This window comes from Pseudomyrmex gracilis, unplaced genomic scaffold (assembly GCF_002006095.1).
Source record: "Pseudomyrmex gracilis isolate BER0280 unplaced genomic scaffold, ASM200609v1 scaffold_5, whole genome shotgun sequence".
Taxonomy (NCBI): domain Eukaryota; kingdom Metazoa; phylum Arthropoda; class Insecta; order Hymenoptera; family Formicidae; genus Pseudomyrmex; species Pseudomyrmex gracilis.
The window spans coordinates 923,760-942,665 of NW_018020589.1; the positions used below are offsets into that span (position 1 = coordinate 923,760).

General features: G+C 41.3%; 2 protein-coding genes across 5 annotated transcripts in view; both read left to right on the top strand.

The window, feature by feature from the left end:
• The window catches only part of LOC109857233 (zinc finger protein 608), a 139,084-nt gene extending 130,163 nt beyond the window's left edge, over nucleotides 1-8,921 (top strand). For 3 of the 4 annotated variants that reach the window (XM_020433394.1, XM_020433387.1, XM_020433377.1), the window contains exon 5: nucleotides 1,304-7,686. In XM_020433394.1, coding sequence (XP_020288983.1) covers nucleotides 1,304-4,470 — 3,167 coding nt within the window. In that variant the 3' untranslated portion in view covers nucleotides 4,471-7,686. Of the gene's footprint in view, nucleotides 1-1,303; nucleotides 7,687-8,850 lie in introns of those variants that run through there. The other variant, XM_020433399.1, reaches the window with a different exon arrangement.
• Nucleotides 8,922-13,674: 4,753 nt separating this feature from the next.
• LOC109857434 (focadhesin) lies at nucleotides 13,675-18,889 on the top strand. Its single transcript, XM_020433729.1, has 10 exons — nucleotides 13,675-14,041; nucleotides 14,119-14,203; nucleotides 14,313-14,378; nucleotides 14,451-14,617; nucleotides 14,724-14,915; nucleotides 15,102-15,550; nucleotides 15,637-16,521; nucleotides 16,668-17,946; nucleotides 18,041-18,365; nucleotides 18,567-18,889. The coding sequence occupies exons 2-10, from the start codon at nucleotides 14,150-14,152 to the stop codon at nucleotides 18,717-18,719; spliced, it is 3,570 nt and encodes a 1,189-aa protein (XP_020289318.1). The 5' UTR covers nucleotides 13,675-14,041; nucleotides 14,119-14,149; the 3' UTR covers nucleotides 18,720-18,889.
• The last annotated feature ends 17 nt before the right edge of the window (nucleotides 18,890-18,906 follow it).

The following is an 18,906-nucleotide window of genomic DNA, read 5'->3' on the forward strand; positions in this document are numbered from 1 at the left end:
CGCTTTTATTCTCTTCTTGAATCGGACCGCTCCTTTATTTCGAATCCCCGATTCACATCTCGTCCACTCGATGATAACTCAGAGATGTAAACGACGAGCTCGTTTCGAATGACAATCTTCAACATTTTCATTCGAGAAATGGGACTATCTCTATTTTTATAAACGTACTCCCTGTGAAAGACAATATATACTTTTTGAGACAAGAGGTAATTTAAGTGACAAAACACCGGAAAATCTCTCAAATCGTTGACGGTAAAAACAGTTTTTATTTTCGAACGAGACTTTATTTTAAATTATATGTTTTCAGCTTGTTGACTATTTTAGAGACTATTTTAGTTTACCATTCATTTGTAAAAGAAAATAATAATTGCTCTTTTTAAATTCTTCTTTCTTATATTAGATAAATGCTTCTTAATTATATCGAACACGAAAAACGTTTTAAAGTTCGTTCCAAGAAATATATTTGCGCGGAATTTCTTCTTTTTCGCACAACACTACTACTTACTTCACGTGCAACCTGCATTTTGCCGCGGATGTTTTGACATTTAAATCCAGTCCGGTATCCCGCAGAGACGATTCGATTTATGTCGAGTCGACTCTCGCCATTACGCGAACGCGAAAGCAATTTAACCGCGCACTCGACGCCGAGAACACGGGAGTTCAGCAACGCGACCAAGAGAGAAGCACCTGCAGCATCATCGTCGAGATCACCTGCGAAACGCCGCGTTTTCTTGCGGCGTACGCGCGGACCGAGATATTTTCAATTAGCAGCGCTGATCGCGCAAGAACCGAGGAGAAACGTGAGAGAGATAGAGAAAAAGAAACGCGATTTGGCTCGTCAGGTTTGCCACGAGACTTATTACGTGATGAAACTGCTCGAGGGGTTCCCCGAGGGTTAGAACCGCTATATTTTAGGACCGGTTTTTCTTTCACCGCGCGGCTTTACGCGTTACTGTCTCGTCAGCGAAACGATGCACAGATGCGTTTCTTTGTTCCGCTATGAGATTTCGTTGGTTTCTCTGTTTTCTTGTTTATATATTTCTTCAAATCACTCCGCGTGTGGTAATCATCGGTAAAAATTGCACAGCAATTATCTCCATCAGTGAACATAACATCACGTTGTCACGCAACGAGTACGAGTTAAAATGTTTAATTGATAGGTTTAATTCGTGTTGTTCAATCAATTTTATACAAAAACTCGAAGATAGTTCCAAAAAGTGAACGATATAAGAAACATTGACAAAACTCGACAAGTATTTTCCATTACTGACTTTCACTAATATATTTCTTATTTCCATTACAGGTGTCTTAGTCGTAAATATTACTTGGAGAGGCAAGACATACGTTGGTACCTTGTTGGATTGCACGTTACACGATTGGGCTCCACCTCGCTTTTGCGATTCTCCTACCAGTGATCTTGACGCGCGAACACCAAAGGGCCGTGGGAAGCGAGGTCGTGCAGCAGCGAGTTCTACGCCCGGCAGCGATCTGAGCAACTTTACGGAGACGAGAAGTTCCGTGCACAGCAAACTGCGTAACGGTGGCAAGGGTCGTCGGGGTGCGCAAGGTTCGCCTGCAGCCAGTCCGAGTTCGGCAGCATTTGTGCCACCTCGGCCAGACCCGGCGGGCAAACGGAAGTCGCGCGGTCCGGAAGAGGAGCAAGAGAAGAACAAGCGACAACGAGCGCCACCGCCCACGCCTCCCAGTGGTTCGCCTCCTGCCAGTCCTGTTTTGCTTGAGTGCCCCGAACCGAATTGTAGCAAGAAGTACAAACACATCAACGGGCTCAAGTATCATCAGAGTCACGCGCACGGATCTGCCGATGACGAGGACACAAAGGAGGGTATCACCAGCATGTCGGAGAACGACGAAAGCAACATCGAAGCGCCGAGTCCGGCCACGCCGGTAAAATCGCCTGCAGACAAACCGGAGGGCACACCGGTAAGAGCGGCGAGTCCACCAGCGGCGGGATTGCCACCAGAAACGCCACCCCCACCGCCTCCACCACGTGTACCATCACCTAGTATAGAACCACCCACGCCTGTTCACGTGGACAAGAGTATCGTGAAACCGGGTGTGTTGAGGTTTGGTCAAGATGACCTGCCGGCACCACCTGCTTCTGCAGCGCCTTCGTCTAGGCAGCCGCAGTCTATACAGCAGCAGCAACAGCAGCAACCGCAGTCACAACAACAGAATCAATCATCGTTAGGTCAATCGAATCCTCCCCAGAGTCCAAGTCCCCATCCGAGTCAATCACCAAGACCCGTGCCTTCGCCTCATCCGAGCACGAATATTCCCCAACCCCTCAACATACCACAACCGCCGCAGCCGTCACAGGTGCAGCAGTCGCATCAAACGCAAAATCCGCTTTTGCAACAGGCGCAACAATCGTTGCAACAAGTTGGCCAGCCGACGCAATCACAACTACAGTCTAGTGTCGGTAGTCAGCAGCAACAGCAGCAGTTGCAGTCATCTGTTCAACAACAATTACCGCCGGCACATCAGCTGCAGTCGGTACAGCATCCCTTGTCGGCTCAACTGGGTCAGCCTGCGCAGGCTCATGTGCAGCCGTCCAGTTTGCAGCAGCAGCAACAGACCAGTTTGCAGAGCCTAACCAGCCAGCATCCAGGTCTGCAAAGTCTCACCAGTCAGGTGTCGCAACAAGCGGCAGCGGCTCTGCAAACGGCACCTCCGCCACCGGGTCATCCGGGTCAGGGCGTGCAGTCGCATTTACAACAATATCCGAGCGCCGTGTCTTTGCACGCCGCTGCTGCAAAGATGCCGCAGTTCAAGGTCAAGCCTACGGCGGCGCTCATGCCGGAGCAGGACAAAAACAAAACAAGCGCGGATACGCGCACTCCAAAACCGCAGGGATACAAGAAGAAATCGCGGAAGTCACCTGGCGGCAGTCCGCATCCGTCTCCAATGGAAGCGCCGATCGTCGACTCGGCGCGTGACGACGTGCAAAGTCCGGCCTACTCCGATATATCGGATGACACGGCACCGGTGCTCGAGGCCGAACCGGCGGACAAGATCAAGCAAAGTCAAGACAACAAAGACAACAAGACCACCGCGCCCGCGCATCTGCCCACGCACTTCGGTATGTATTCGTATTATGGCACACCGCCTTATCTTGTGCCCAGCGTACCAGAGAGCAAACCGGTGGTGGAATCAAAGCCGAGCGACCTCACGCCCAAGCAAGACATCAAACCGCTCAACATACCGCAGATGCCTTCGATGGCGAGTTTGCAGAGTGTCGTGTCAGAGAAGGAAAAAAAAGAGCTGAGTCAGCCAGTGCCTCAGCCACAGCAACAGCCACATTATTATGGCGGTTATGGCGGTTACATGCCGCCGGGCTATCCCTACCAGCCTCCGCAGCCGGTAACGCAACAACAGCAGCAACAACAACAAAGTCAGCAATCGCAGGAGCAAGAGCCGCATGAGCAAAAGTCCAAGATCAAGCAGGAGCCGCAGCCACAGCCGAGTTTGAAGGATAAACAGCATGAGAACCATCAGATACTCAAAGAAAGTATTGAGATGAAGAGTCAGATGAGTCCATACCATGTTTACCACAGCTCGCAGAGTCAGCGCGCGGCACCGCCACCACCACCGCCTGGACCCGTTCAAGACGACAGGAGGTATTACCTGTATCCGGGCGAGCAAAGAAGAAAAGAAGAGTCGAGTAAGCAGAGCCAGCAGGCGAAGGCGCCACCGCCGAGTCCGAAGCACCAGCCGAAACAGGAAAAACCACAGGATCTTGGCAAGAGTGAGGATTCCAAGAGCAAACAAGAGGGCGTGAAACCGACGATGGAGACCCAGGGACCGCCACCGCCGCCTACCTCGCAATACGCTTACATACACCCCAGTTACATGCAGCCGCAGCACTATAGCGCGCTGCCGTTCGACCCGGGTCATCCAATGTATCGCGGTCTCAGTCCTATGTTGGTAGGACCATACTCGAGTAACCCCTATCTCCATCAATTGCCCAGGTATCACGCACCGGAAGATCTCAGTCGACCGCCTGGCAAAGCGTTGGACCTGCTCCAGCATCACGCTAATCAGTATTATTCGGCGCACAAGATCCACGAGTTGCAGGAACGCGCGCTTAAGTCGCCGACACCTAAAACATCAGCGGCGTCTGCAAGCCCGTCCTCGGCAGGTCCGACTCCCGCCCGACCTCCGAGCGGTCCACCTACATCAGTTGCAGGACCGGGTCCGCCACCGGGTCAGGCCCAACAACAGTCTAGTAAACAACAAGGTCAGCCGGGTAGTCAGCAACAGCAGCAGCAGCAAACTGCAGTGGACGCCAGCGGTGGTAACCTCGGCAAGGACAACAGATCGCCACCGCCGCAGCGGCATGTACATACACATCATCACACCCACGTGGGTGTCGGACTAGGTGTGGGTTATCCCCTTTTGCCGGGACAATACCCCGCCCCTTACGGAGGTAAGCCTCTCGTCAGACCCTGACAGTAAGGCGACCCGCGGGATCCAGCAAAGCGAAAACCGGAAAGAAAGAAATGCTTCGTTTCCTTTTTATCTTTTTTTTAATTTTTTTTTTTTTTTCTAGAAAGGAAAAGAGAGACGAGTAGAGTTGAGAGAGAGAACGTGGAAGAGAGATCGTTGTGTCATTTGAATATTGTAAAAGAACATCGCAAAAATATTGCAAAGAAAACGTAAGAGACGAGAGTGAGAAAGGAAACTGCTGAAGTGAGGAAGAGTGAAACGCATGCGAGTACGCGTTAGGACAAATGCGTTTTCGTTGTGTCATTGATTACTTAAACTCTGGGAATTGATGATAACGACGATAACGCGAGCGTGTTAAGAGAAACATCGTTTTCGCGACTGTCCTTTAAAATTATCGTGCGTTTCTCAAACGATGGAAGTTATTGTGTGTCTGACGACGAAGGTTTTAGAATAATGGCGTTTAAGATTCAAATGTATATGTTAGGGATCGACTTAAGTGCTGCAAGTTATGACCGTAGTTCGATATACGTAAGCGTTTATTGGGCGTGGATCTTTTTAATCGAACGAAATTAATAACTGGCCTCTTTTTTTTTTTTTTTTTTTTTTAAGTGAGCAATGCAATACGACTTGCAACGGCGTTTTTTAAACATATACGTTCGTTCGACTGATGTGTTCTCTATTCAATGTCAAATTGAATAGCACGAACCGATTTTGTAAATGATGAACAGGTATTTTTTGATTTCGAGACGAATTCAGACGACGCTGTCGTTCGACAAAAACGGGTAAACTCGGCCAGATATTATTTAGAGCCTGAGTGTATTTAAAACCGTACACCATATTGGTGCATCAAAGATGAAAGAAAAGAGAAAATAAAACGCGAATCCTGATCTTGCAACAAGGAACTCGTATAGCCGGAAAGCCCTCTCCGTTCGAGAGACGATCCGCGCGCGTCGAGTCCCCATTGAGGTACTATTTTATTACCAGACCAATAGGAGACGATGTTTCTTTTTTTGTACAAAGAAAAAAAAAAGATTAAAGAGAAAAAAATTGATTGAATCGTTATTACTACGTGGGGGACTCCAGTCGGGACCCGAAATGGATGCTGTAAATAATGTATCTCTTCGACTTGTACATTCTTCGCAAGCGCGAGAGACGAGTGAGAGAATGCGGCTCCCTCGTGCTGTAACGTTGCATTTTTTTAACGTGTATACCTGATGTTGCGGGTGTACGCACGTGTTTTCTCCAATACAGACTTCTAGATTGAAAATTATTCTCCCCCCCTCCCACGACAAAGCTGAAAAAAAAAACTTGAAAGTGTTGGAAATGTATAAATTTTTAAATTAAGACAAAAAGATTGTTTTTGTTTCGTCTCACTGTTAAATATAATGTGTTGTGATATACGGCATAGATTTCTCCTCATCCTTAGTAACTGTAATCGAGAAAAAACGTGCGATACCTGAGACTAATATGTACGTATACATATATACATATTTACGAGTAGCGACCGACTGAATATTTTGGAAATATTTGGAGTATAAATGCGTAGATTAGCTATATATAATTGTAAGCTGTGTACCGCAAAAGTAGGGCGCAAGTAGGGATTAGACGTATAGTTCAGACTGTGATAATTATTTATCGTGCTTCTTTCCGGGACGGGGAAAAAAAGAAAAAAAAAAGATATAACAGAATTTTATGATTCAGACTGCGCGACCTTATCCGGGTGGTGGGCGTTCGCGTGTACAGTAACGACGACGATAACGACCTCATCAAGCTTGATACCGATGCCAACCGCCGATGTAATATTGATTGCGGCATTACGTGAGGAAAAACGCAACCCTTAACCGACTGTTATTAAATAATGCCAAGTCTTATTTACAATTCGGCACTCGGGCAGTATTTACGGTCATTCCTTGCGCATATAAACACAATTCTATATTGTACAATCCGTTTTTGTATTATGTATTATTATTAACACTTTACTTATCGCTCGCTAATGAGGCGAATATCTATTTTACATTTATTAGTACTCGGTTTTATCGTTCGATCGATAAGCGCCGCCAGTAAAAAAAAAAAAAAAACAAAAAGTCTCTTAATAGATTTTTAGTAAAGTGTTAATGTGAAAAAATAACAAGAAAAAAATTGAGATATACATGGTACACATGCGATTGTAAAAAAAAAAGAAAAAACAATCTCAAGTATAAGATGCCTGTAAGTACTGCCGATTAAACTCTTTTTTGATTTGTAATGTTGTATTCTTGCGATATGTAATTTGTATCCCTTATATATTATATATATAGTGGAATTCACTATATCAGGCGCGATCAGGAGAGGTAGTTCTTCTCCGGTCGTCGTCTTCTAGTACCGCGCGCCGTTCTTCTTTGGTCTCCGTCCAAATAGCCCGAGATTCGACTCATATGTACTGGCACGGTTACTTATCGATAATGTCGATGGTCATGTACTTATCATAATGTTATCACGATCATTCATTAAAACAATAAACGTGTTTTATTGGCGAGGTTGTCAAATTTTTGGAAAGGATTAGTTTTTTCGTCGATGTGACAATATTATGGTAATACATGAGCGTCGATATTACAGGTAACCGTGTTGGTATATAGATATCGAGTCGCTGACGGAAACCGAAGAGGAACGGTGCGCGATATTAAGAGACAGTCGAAGGAGAACTACTTCCCCTGACCGCGCACGATATGATGCACTCTGCTACATAAAAAAAAAAAAAATCCTTCGTTAGACGCCGATAGTCTTCCATGAAAGCTTCTTTTGCAGCAAGATTTTTTATAGTTTGCAATTAATGCAATTTTGATTTTAGTCACGGATAAACGTCGCGCTTTTTATTACGAGAGTGTTCGGAACTTGTAATGACATTATTTCACTGTTTAATGTGTGTGTATTGATTTTTCCGAGAATAATCTTGAAGGAAAAAAAACACAAATTATTGCATTATACAATCTCTCCAATAATTTCTTTGGTTAAATATTATCCATACCGTTTCCGTCCTTTGTTAAGGACGAAATTATCCTTTGGTTGCCGACTTTCTATTCGTTGCAATAATTTTATACGGCGATGAAGCGAGAAAATATATGTGTGCGTAAAATTTTTGCAATTTACGTTACAATAAAAGTCATTTCGTTTCTAATGTTATTGTAAATTGCGATAGTTATCGGGAACATTGGATTGCAATATTTTAGTAAATATGTTTTTATCGCCTATATTCATATATAATATATTTATATATAATATTATTATATATGAATATATTCATAAAATAAAATATTATTTTTGCTGTTTTAACTCAACGACACTCTCGTACATGAAAAAAACGACTGCTATTCAGCGAACTTAATTGACCAAGTGTACGCTTAACAGGAGCCAACACTGCCAGGACTCTCGTGTGAACGGGAGAAGTCCGCAAATCACGCTAGAAAATGCATTATTTAAGCTGCTGTTCAGACAACGAACGCAATATTGTTGACAACACAAGTTATTTGATTTTTTTTTTTTTTTTTTTTGTGATTTTTTGTGATCAGTAACAACGATAAACGAAATTGCTTCCAACTTATGTTGCCAATAATGTTACGCCGATCTAAATCAGACCGGAGACATTAGATCATTTTGATGACAGCAAGCGAGATAGAAAGAGAAAAAATTGCGCTTTAGATGCACGCCATTTCGTGCTTTCCCGTTACTCCTCTCAGACACATATCCTTCGTAATTTCTCCTCCGTAGTGATGGAAATAGATTGGTGTTTAAGTATCTCGAAAAAAATTATACGGGTTTTTCTTCGATCGCGATCGAGCTCAAGGACGATGGACGTTTTCTGGATATCGAAGTTTGTTGACGATCGTCTCTTGGCGACATTTATATTCAATATGCGATATTTATATTCATGAAAAAAAATCAAATAGATTCTTTGTATTCTTCTACATCCTAAATTCTTCGATATCTTAAATCGTGTAATTTATCATAAAAAAGTGTGACTTTGCTTTCCTATTTGGATAGTTGGATATCTCGTTTCCTCTCGTCTAGTAAATCAGGTTCCGATATTCTATCCGAGTTCTCAACCTCTTCTCTCAGTTCTTTGCACATCAGTTTTTGGATATCAACGCCTAATATATTGCGTATGCGAACGATGACAATGCGAAGAAGGTTTGCTTTCTCAGCTTGGCGGCCGAGAAATATCTTGGTCTCTCGCTTTCGATTCTTAGGATTTCGTACAAATTTCAATCTCGGATGCCGCGGGTCGCCACCGTTTTCCGAACAGCAACGAACAGAAATCGCGCGCATTCGTTCTCGCTCTCGCGCGTTTAGTAGACTCTTCTCGAAGTTGATCGTGACGAAAAATTAATGGCCTGCTGTGTGTTGCAGCCGCAGTGCTGGCGAGTCAGCAGGCCGCCGCGGTAGCCGCCTCGGTGATCTCGCCATTCCCGCCCAAGTGACCCGCGGCCCCCGCCCCCGTTCTACCCGGCGGAACCGCCGGGGGCAGCTCCGCCGCACAGGCCCACCATACGCATCCGGCGGCGGCAAGCGGCGCGTCCGGTGCGGGACACCCGCACGGCACTGCCGCCGCCGGCGGCAGGCAGCCATAGGAGGCGTATGGGCGAAGCGAGTTGTCGACCAGATTAAGACCAAGGTGTAGCCGATAAAGAGGATGACGACAGATGGAGTAGGGACCCCAGGGTATTAGCCGCATTAGTGGCTGAAGCTGTTCTTCATGTGCTCTGTCGAAAGCTGGGATCAAAGCTGAAATCTTGGAAGAGTTAATCGAGATATTAGAACAGTGACGCGATGACGACTGGCGTGACTCAAGATGTTCCTTTTTCTTTTAATACTTAAGAGTTGAAAATGGTATTAAAAATCGTTTAAACAAGATGACGTTGAGAATGTAGCCATGTTGAATGGAAGTGAAATTGTTTCACGCGTTGTTTGTTTTCTAACGAGACCTCAAGATGACGATATGAGTTGTCCTGTAATATTTTGTATATTCTCTACTTCTATAATCGAAAACATTCTAGTTTCATTGAATTGTTTTAAGACTGTGACGATACTAAAATAATTTGGTTAAAATAAGAGAAAAAAAAGATTTTTCAAATTATCGAGTTTTTGAGGAAACGAATAAGAGACTGACTGACGCACAAATAGGAATGTTCTCTCCTTCTCCTCTCACCTCCTATTTCTTTGTATAGATAATGTATTTATCTGTTGAGCGTAGATTTTTTTTCAACGAGACGATCGTTAGCAAGCTATTCTGCGGTGAGAGATCTATCTCGAACTATCGGATCGATGTTCGCTTTACAAGAGAACGAGGTTTTCTCTTTTGGCTTTAGAGTGGCGAGCGTCGTGACGCCCCCATTGTCAGTCCGCGAGCCTACCACAGACGAAGCCAGATTGCTGGATATCCTTCGCGTGTACATAGTGTATAATTAAATAAAAACACACGTATCACACACAAAACGCGTAGTGTACAGACGTCTTTGGCTAGTTTTAAGATTAAGCGATTAAATATAATATGAAGGAGAACTCGATCTTAGTTCGAAGATCGAAATCTCTGATTGTTTGCGAGATGAGTGTCCTCGAGCGGGATCGAGCGAGCGATGCGCCTCGTCCCGATGTGGATCGGGTTCACTCAGTGCTACTCAAAAAAAAAAAAAAAAAAAATCACGCTTGACTCTCGAATGACTCATTCTAGCGTCTAGTCCTAGACAAAGCTTGTCCAAACAGGACTAAATAGCGGAGAATCTGCTGATATGTAACTTTTTGACTGAGAAGTAGAGGGATTCGTATCCTTTTCGAAGTTTTAAGATAGGCCAAGTAGGATCCAGTCCGTACCGAGACGAGGTGGAACACTCGCGATGATGACGATCGCGAGGAGCGCAAGCGTCTCGTTAGACTGAATCGCGCGAGAAAATGGCGTTTTCGACGTTTTGTCCTCGCGTTCACAGGACCGCGCTGGCATAGCAAATAAAAAAAAAAAACAAACAACAAACTTACAGAGATCGTAGATTTAATCGTGCACCCACACGTGCGAGCGCGGCTCTGTCTCCAACTCTCGAGCATGTGTGTCGAAAAAGTAGAGTTTTTATCGAGCGTAGAAGCTTAGAAGCGACTATGTGCGTGCGTGCGTGCGTGCGCATGTAAATGAGTGTGTGCGTGTGTGTGCGTGCGTGCAAAAAAAATGAAAGAAATTAGCGATCATTTAACGATATACGATGAGATGAGAATAGTGAATTTTTGTGTGTGCGTCGACTGCCTTGTACAAGCATAATGCGTGCGTGTGTGCGTTTTCGCGATGTACGGAGAAACTCGATGTCGATGTATTTTATTGTAAAGAAGTAAACATTTGTGTAAGAATTTGTGCGAGAGCAGAATTTTGTAGACAAAAAAACAATTGTATAACTCGCTGATAATTTATCTCTTAGGAAAAATGAAAATGTTTATTGCGTATCGGTCGATCCCCTTCCTCCCCCTCCTCCCGTCACTGATGTCGATATAACGCGATTGATGAAAGAATTATACGTCTCCTTACGAGACGTTGTGCACGAGTTAGTCGGAAGGACGACAAAAGAAGAAAAAAAAAAAAGAGCAAGAAGAGAGACGACACGTAACACGATAATTCTAAATAATTAAGTGACGTTAAGTGACTGTAAATTTGATGCTAGAACGCTATTTGTTTACTACGATAATGGTAGTCAGTGATGTGCGAAAGTTAGGGGAAAAGGGACATTAAGAGACAGGACGGCGTAGAGGAGAGCAGGGGCGAGAAATCTACAAAGCGACTCATAGAAAGGCAAAAGAGACACACACATACGATTACTTATACATATATATCTATACTACATATATATATATATATCTATGTATAAAAATCACATAATAATAATTGTTCAGTAATGACTATCATCATCCATTTTATATATATATACATATTATGCGCGAGCGGTTATTGATTATTAATTATATTATTTTATTACTATTGTCAGATGTGTGACGTAGATAAATAGAGAGAGAAAGAGAGAGAGAGAGATAGAGAAAGAAAGAAAGAAAAAAGATGATGCGATGAGAAATTTTATCGGGCAGCGTTTGCAAATGCCAAATCAAAAACAGATACAAACGATCGATGATGCGTTTTTCATACAATAGAGAACAAAAACTATTGACGAGTCGGAATAGAAGAGTGGCAGAATGCGAATACACGCATTTTGCCGAACGTATGAAACGCATAAACGAAACTACGATGAAGACGCGCGCACATATTTACGACAAAGTGCGTGTGCTTCTCTATGTGTGTCTGTGAGAATGAGTGAGCGATCAAGTGAGAGAGAGAAAGAAAGAGAGAGAGAGAGAGAGAGAGAAAAAAGAATGGTTGAAAGAAATAAAAGTAATCCGCCTCAGTTTTAGTGAGGCGTTCAGCGGACAAAAGGGTGGGCTTTACAAGAAATAAATACTGGTGCCGCGCTGTGATTTTTGTAAAAAAGAAAAAAGCAAAAATAATAAAAAAGCGAGGTGAAACCGACCGAGAGAGCGCACCAAAGATCCTCACAAGCCCAACAAAATAAGAAAACAAACGGGAAAAAAGAAAAACATGCAGAGAGATAGCCCTGAGTACCTGGATCCTGCCCTGTCCGGCGTCTGCCTCCGCAAGCGGAAGTGCAAAGGAAAAAGAAAGATACACGAGAGAGAGAAGCGAAGAATAAGAGGGCGAGCGAGAAAGAGTGTGCTGCGCCGCGTCGTTTGATTCTTGATTAAAGAGATTGTATAGGCTGTAAAATGTATTCGCTTTTAATAAAAAAAGAAAAAAAAGAATTTTAATATAGATCGTTATAATCGCTAATTAGAAGATATATATATATATTGAGAAAAGGAGGAAGAGTGGTGAATAAAAAAAAAAAAAAAAAAGAGATAGGGTCGTCCGCCTCGCAGCGAATATACGCAGCCCTCGTAATCGGAGAGCTTTATTGTACCTAACACTCGAGTCGCACGTTACCGGAAGACGCCGAGTCGCATTCTCGTGATTCGAATAAGACGGGCTCTCGCCCCTGCGCTCCTTCTATCTCCTGTCCGCCCCCAAGGGAGAATTAAGAAAATCTCCCGAGACGCGCAACTCGCCTACGTGTAATAGGGAGCGAATGTAATTAGCAATCGGAGGCAACTTTCGTGTCTCAGAGTATGACACTGTAGCGAGCACTACGCATATTTGCCAGGACATTGCATAATTGATTGCGAGTATTGTAAACAAAAGAGAAAATGAGACGGAGATATCACGAGAGAGGAAGATAACGAATAGATGCGAATATGCGTGTGTACGTGTGTGCGCGTGTGAAAGAGAGAGAGAGAGGAATTGAGCGAGCGACGTAGATAAGAGCGAGTGATGAGTAAATGATGCGAAAGAGAACTGAGACATAACATAATAAACAAGGACCCTTATTCTCGTCTCCTTTTTTTTAGAATGATAAAAATAGTGAGTCGTTGCGCTTTATATATTATACATCTCGAGTATATGAATATACGATAAAAAAAAAAAAAAAAAACATAACGTACAGAAAACAGGTACAGAAGAAAAAAACACATGCTGGCATCTTGTCGTTAAATTGTAAGATATTGTGTTCAAACTCCAGAATGTACTCTGATCCCCTTCCTCAGACTACTATATTAAATATATTGTGCACTATGCTCCAACTTGTCCATACAAATAAATATATTGAAAAATCTCAAATATACGCTTGCTTTCATTTTAAATACCTTGTGCGAAAAATTTTTTCCTTTACCTGAAAAAAACTTTTTATTAATTTCTTGTTCCTATCATTTTTTTTTTATCAGGTCTATATTGCATATATATGTATATATAACATAGTTCAGATGACACCATACAAATATTTAAAATGTTTGTAAAATTATAATTTTGTTATCATTTTTTTCTGCATTCCTTAACTGGTAATTAAAAAAAATTATGGAAATTCACGAAGCGCGTTAATGAAATTCTACGATGAGAATTCTGAGAAGTTGCGTTCTGTATGTAAAGTATCGTAGAATGTTTTATCGGCATGAGAATAAATTTAAAATTTAAAAAGAATATTGTTTTATATATATCCCACCTCCGTTTAGCGATGTAATCAACGCCAAATATATTAGAAATTGTCTCGTTATTAGGGATGAATCTCACGCAGCTGTGTTTACCGCTAAATACGTGTAAGATACAGATCGTTGTGTATAAACTTATCATGTAGTAATAGCAGCAAATGTGCTATGTATATATGCGTATAGTATGCACATACATACTTGTGTGCCGTCAACTGCGCATGCGGGATATGAATTATTATACATGTGTAAACACAATTATCGCTGTGTATAATACGTACCGATGAGATGAGGTTATGTTTGGTTATTCCAAACATGCGAGATAGACTGGCGTATGGGCGGATTATTGAAGTCCGAGAGTCATTAAAAATTCAAAATCAAACCAAACATAGGAGTGCATGAGAGAAGCAGATCTGATGTTTACCACATTTTGGCATACGTTTACGTTGTGATTCCGTCTTCTGAGCTCACGCGCGTATATTCTGTATGTATTTCTTTTCGCACATAAAGTATATTTTGCAAACAATTTCATACAACAATTTTTCCACGTGCGGATACAAGGTGTACGAGATAACTCAATACAAAGTGAAACATGGACGAAATTAATTACAAATTAAAATCAGAAAATCCTGCTCTGATATCACACGTGAGTAGTGCGATATGTAAAGCACACACTTGCTTAACATTGCACGGCTGTTATTGTTATACTGTCATATTCAAATATTTGTTATCGCTGTTCAATTATTATTTAACAGGTAATATCCAAGATAATTGAAACAATCAAGAAGCAATTGGAGGGCGAAGAAACGGATATTTCAAAAGTAAATTTTTATTTTTGATATTTGTTAATATATCTAAGTTTACATGTATATTTAATGTTATCCATTTTATAGATACCAGAGTTTAAATTACTTTCATCAAAATGCAGCAGCAACGATTTTATAGTCAGCACGTCTGCGTGTCAAGCGCTGGTTGTTCTCGTTGAAATTGGATTGTGGGATATCAAGTCTGCATTATCAACCTTTATGGCATCTTTATCTTCCACATGCACATCAAATATGTATGTATTAAATAAGACAATACTATTGCTACTAGTATTGTACATGTGTATTTACATACTTATGTATTCTTGTTCTCTTAGTTTTGTATCACTATTAAAATTGCAGAAATTATCAGGCAATCACTGTGGCTATAAGTCGACTATTGATACTGGATTGGAAAGCGTCAAATGAATGTGTTCAATATACACTTGAAGCGCCTACTCAACATCCATTTATTACAATTCTGAGTCACGAAACACGCAGCTGGAAATATGTGTTAAATCAAATGAATCTTATTATGCATTATCATGACAAAGAGTACGTTGTCTTAAGATCATTATTATATTTGCTTCTATAGCAATGTATCTGTATTTTTTTACATATAAACAGTTTTCATAAAAATTTTCCAAAATGCAATTCATAGAAATGCAGTAAATGTAAAAAAAAAAAAGAATTTTATCAGTTTCTATCATTAAAGTTTACTCTGTTTTCTTGAATTTTTAGTGTCATGGAACAAAGCACTGAGCTGTTACGACCGGTATTTCTGTACATATTGTGCAATCCTTCCATGGATTTGAGCGAGAGTTTTAGACAGGAGGCGTGGCAACTAATAATCAAATCTAATCGCACATTTGATTTGCAGACAGAGATATTACTCTGGTTGTGTACAAATCGTGTAGAAGTTTGCGTCGACGCAAATTGTCGAGTGCTCGAGCTCGCAAAGTTGTCGTTGCTGAAGGGAAACAAAAAATATTACACGACATTGATACCTCTAATTGCGTCTTTGACGATACAGCTTTTAGAATATGGACACGAACCAGTGCAAAACTTTTGCACCATATTAGATTTGATTGGCGACTGTGATAATTATATAGGAAATATCACGATAGTGCTGATGACGGAAATAATCTTGATATGTCCGGCGGCATACTTATTTAATGCCATTAAGATATGTGAGTGTTTTTTTAACGTTTATACGTCAAATTAAGTCGTAATGTTTCAGTCTCAATTTTTTATATAAATTTTTTTTAATTAACAGGTACAATTATCGTGGACAAAATGCCGTGCAACGTAATATTATTGAACGCGTTGGCAGCTGCTTTGTTAAAATGGTTGGCTTATCCGTCATTGCTATGCTCCGATGCACTAATATTAGCAAAAGAATTGGTACTTGGGACAATGGTAGAAAAAAAAGTGAACAAGGATGACGATATTTATTCAAACAAAACCCTACGTATATTCAGCTGCAGCAATAGATATATCCAGTGTTATACAGAACTTATCTGCAATCTGTACTCACTAGAAGAGAACATTTTGTCGTGGTTGGAGGACTTGTCGCTTGCACCGATCGATGTGCGATACATGTGCAAACTAATTCTGTGCGGAATTTTTCTGAACTACGATGAGCCTATTGTCGTGCAGAAAACTTGCCACATCCTTGTGCAAATAGCAATGGAAATTAATTCTTTTGCGTCGCACGTGCTATCCTTGCTGTTGCACAAATTAACGAGATCTCACGACAGCTCCACGTTGAAGATTTTGCTGCTGGCTGTCCCAAAATTCGCTATGTTTAAGGAAAATCTGCCGATTGTTATTCACACGTTGGATACTCTGTTGAATAGTGGCAAGCCATTGAAATATTTTGCGATTGAACTCTACGTAAAAGCGTTGGAGAAAGAATCGCGTTGCTTTCGCTTCCTGTCCGCTGCCCTGATGGATATCATGGAGAATGATTGCAACTGGCATTCAGACGTGACGTGCGTTCGGGCGATTAGATATATTTGCGAGAATCGCCCCGAGCACAGTGAAGAATTTGTACCATTGCTGTCGCAAATTTTCAATCGGTGTTCCGATCAGAATGGCGGTGCAGCTACCGCGCTCGCACTCAACAGCATTGCGGCTTTGTGCAGGGCTACGGTAATAGGTACGTTGTACTTTGTTTTTAGCATTGAGAATATTACATAGTATCTCAATGTTATTATTGTTTTTCTATTTGTTTTTTTTTACATAATTTTCTGTACAATATAAACATTCTTAGTTTGATGTATAAATTATAATTTTACTTGGCAGGCATCTACTCAACCTGGAAGGTGTTAGCGCCGAAAATGCGCAAGGAGAAGCGCACAGTGGTTTTAGAAAGTCTGTGTGAGCTATTTGGTGAGATCCCATCATATCCTTTTCGTACCAACGATGATTATGAACAATTCATCGTTGATATCGTAACGCATTTGTGGCGCTACACAATTTGCGAAGACGTGAAAATTGCGGAAGTGGCGTTTAAAGCGTTGAAGTCCTACCACTTGGAACGAGTTCCTCTAAGCGCTTTGCCGTCGGTTTTTCGATCGGACGTCGTGATTCCTCGAGTGCCGGAGAAGATAGCTGAAAATGCTAAGTCAGAGGATATGCAATATATACCGGGCGCTTGTTGGATTCAGATGTTGAAAAAAGTGAATAAAAACGTCTTGTCAGCTGCCGGAGATCTTCTGATTGTTTACATCGAGAATGAATTGAGCAACTATAGGTCACAAATATACAAGTGGCCCAGAGGAGAGCCTCAAAATTATAAATATCTGTCGGAAAAAAGTGTGATAAGAGCCGTCGGTGAGCACTTGAGGCGAAGTGACAAAATGGATTCAAGTAATCGAAGAATATTAGTAGAATGTCTGCGTATATTGGCTTATAAATACAAAAAACCGTTACCAAATATAAACTGGGATTTTTTGAAGGAGACTATGAATATATCGAAAGAGGCTAAGGAATATAGTCTTTCTATCGCGAGCCATCACTCTCAGATCTCGCAGTCGGCAAAATTATTGACAGAAAGTATTCTGTCAATGTACACATCTACGTCAGAAGTCGGTCAATTGTTAGTGAATGAAAAACACTTAATACTTTATTCGAATTTGGACGAGTTGTGCCAAGCCATTCGGCCGAGTGATCTGAGAGCGTTTCTTAAGACCTCTCTTAATTACGTCGTTAACGAAAATTTACTCAAAGATGAAAAATCGATCGATTTGTTCAATCGTATTATGTCTTCGTATATCGCCGCTTTGAAGAGCGATGCGATACAAGTAGGAAATCGAACGTTGTTGTCCAATATGTTGGAAGAAATATTGGGGACAGCTGATTTGACGTCCGAACGTTTTGAAAAATACGTGGCAGCTGTGACGGAATTGTCAGTTAAAGACATTGAAAGAATGACATCGCCTAGCATCTGGTGGGAAGCGACGCCGGAAAAATTGAAGAATGCCATCACCATTAGAGCCTCGTTAATATTTAGGATAGATGCTGGAACGTCACTCATTTGGTTGTTGAACGAACTTATCGATGTAGTTGCATCTAATATTGAGTGAGTATTACTGATGCGAATACAATGGATCTAATGTTTTCAGTTAATTAAATAAAATTTCTCACACACACACACACACATTTTCTGTTGACAGAATGCAAAAACACATGCTAAAATGTATACAAAAAGTTCAGATTGATATGAGGTCGGGTAAATCGTGCGATTTTGGGTCGCAAAAAGACTGGATTCTGGATTTTATGAGATATATCGATACGCTTATGATGGAACAAGAAAAAGATAAAAATATAATATTTTGCTGTGATATTCTATTCCTCACAGTTATTTGTTTTTCCGGCATAGATTGTTTGTTGTCGAAGAAAGAATTGGTAATTACTTCGCGAGATGTTAGAACACGATTGTTCCCACAGGCAATCTGTATACTTGCCGACAGACAAATTTGGAAGTCCATAACTCGTCAGGTATTTGTAAATTTATATGATATTAATATATCCTCTACATATGTGTGTAGCAGATATATTTGTAATTTTATATTTTAGCAATTCAAAAAATTTATTTTTAATTGCTAAAATATGTCTTTTTTTATTTTTAATTGCTAAAATACGTCTCGTATTACGACAATTACGAAACTTCCGTCACTTGATCGTTTATAATTTTTTTAGATTATGAAGTGGCTGAATCACATGAGAACCAGTTCTGTACCTGATGTATATATACTTGCATTTCAAAGCGCATTGATTTTATTAAAATACGAAGAAGATTATAACTCACAATGGACAAATTATTTATCAGTTAAAACTTGTATTAATATATAAAAAAAAAAAAAACATTGAGCTGTCATTTTGCACTTGGATGGACGCTCATTCGCGGACTTTTAATTAACATCTCGTTAATTATTGCGAATCTTACAAAGAGATATGAGACTTTAACTTACAAGAATAACCCCTTCTACCTGCTTACGAGCGATGTTCCGTCAATTATCGGACACCCTGTATATACACA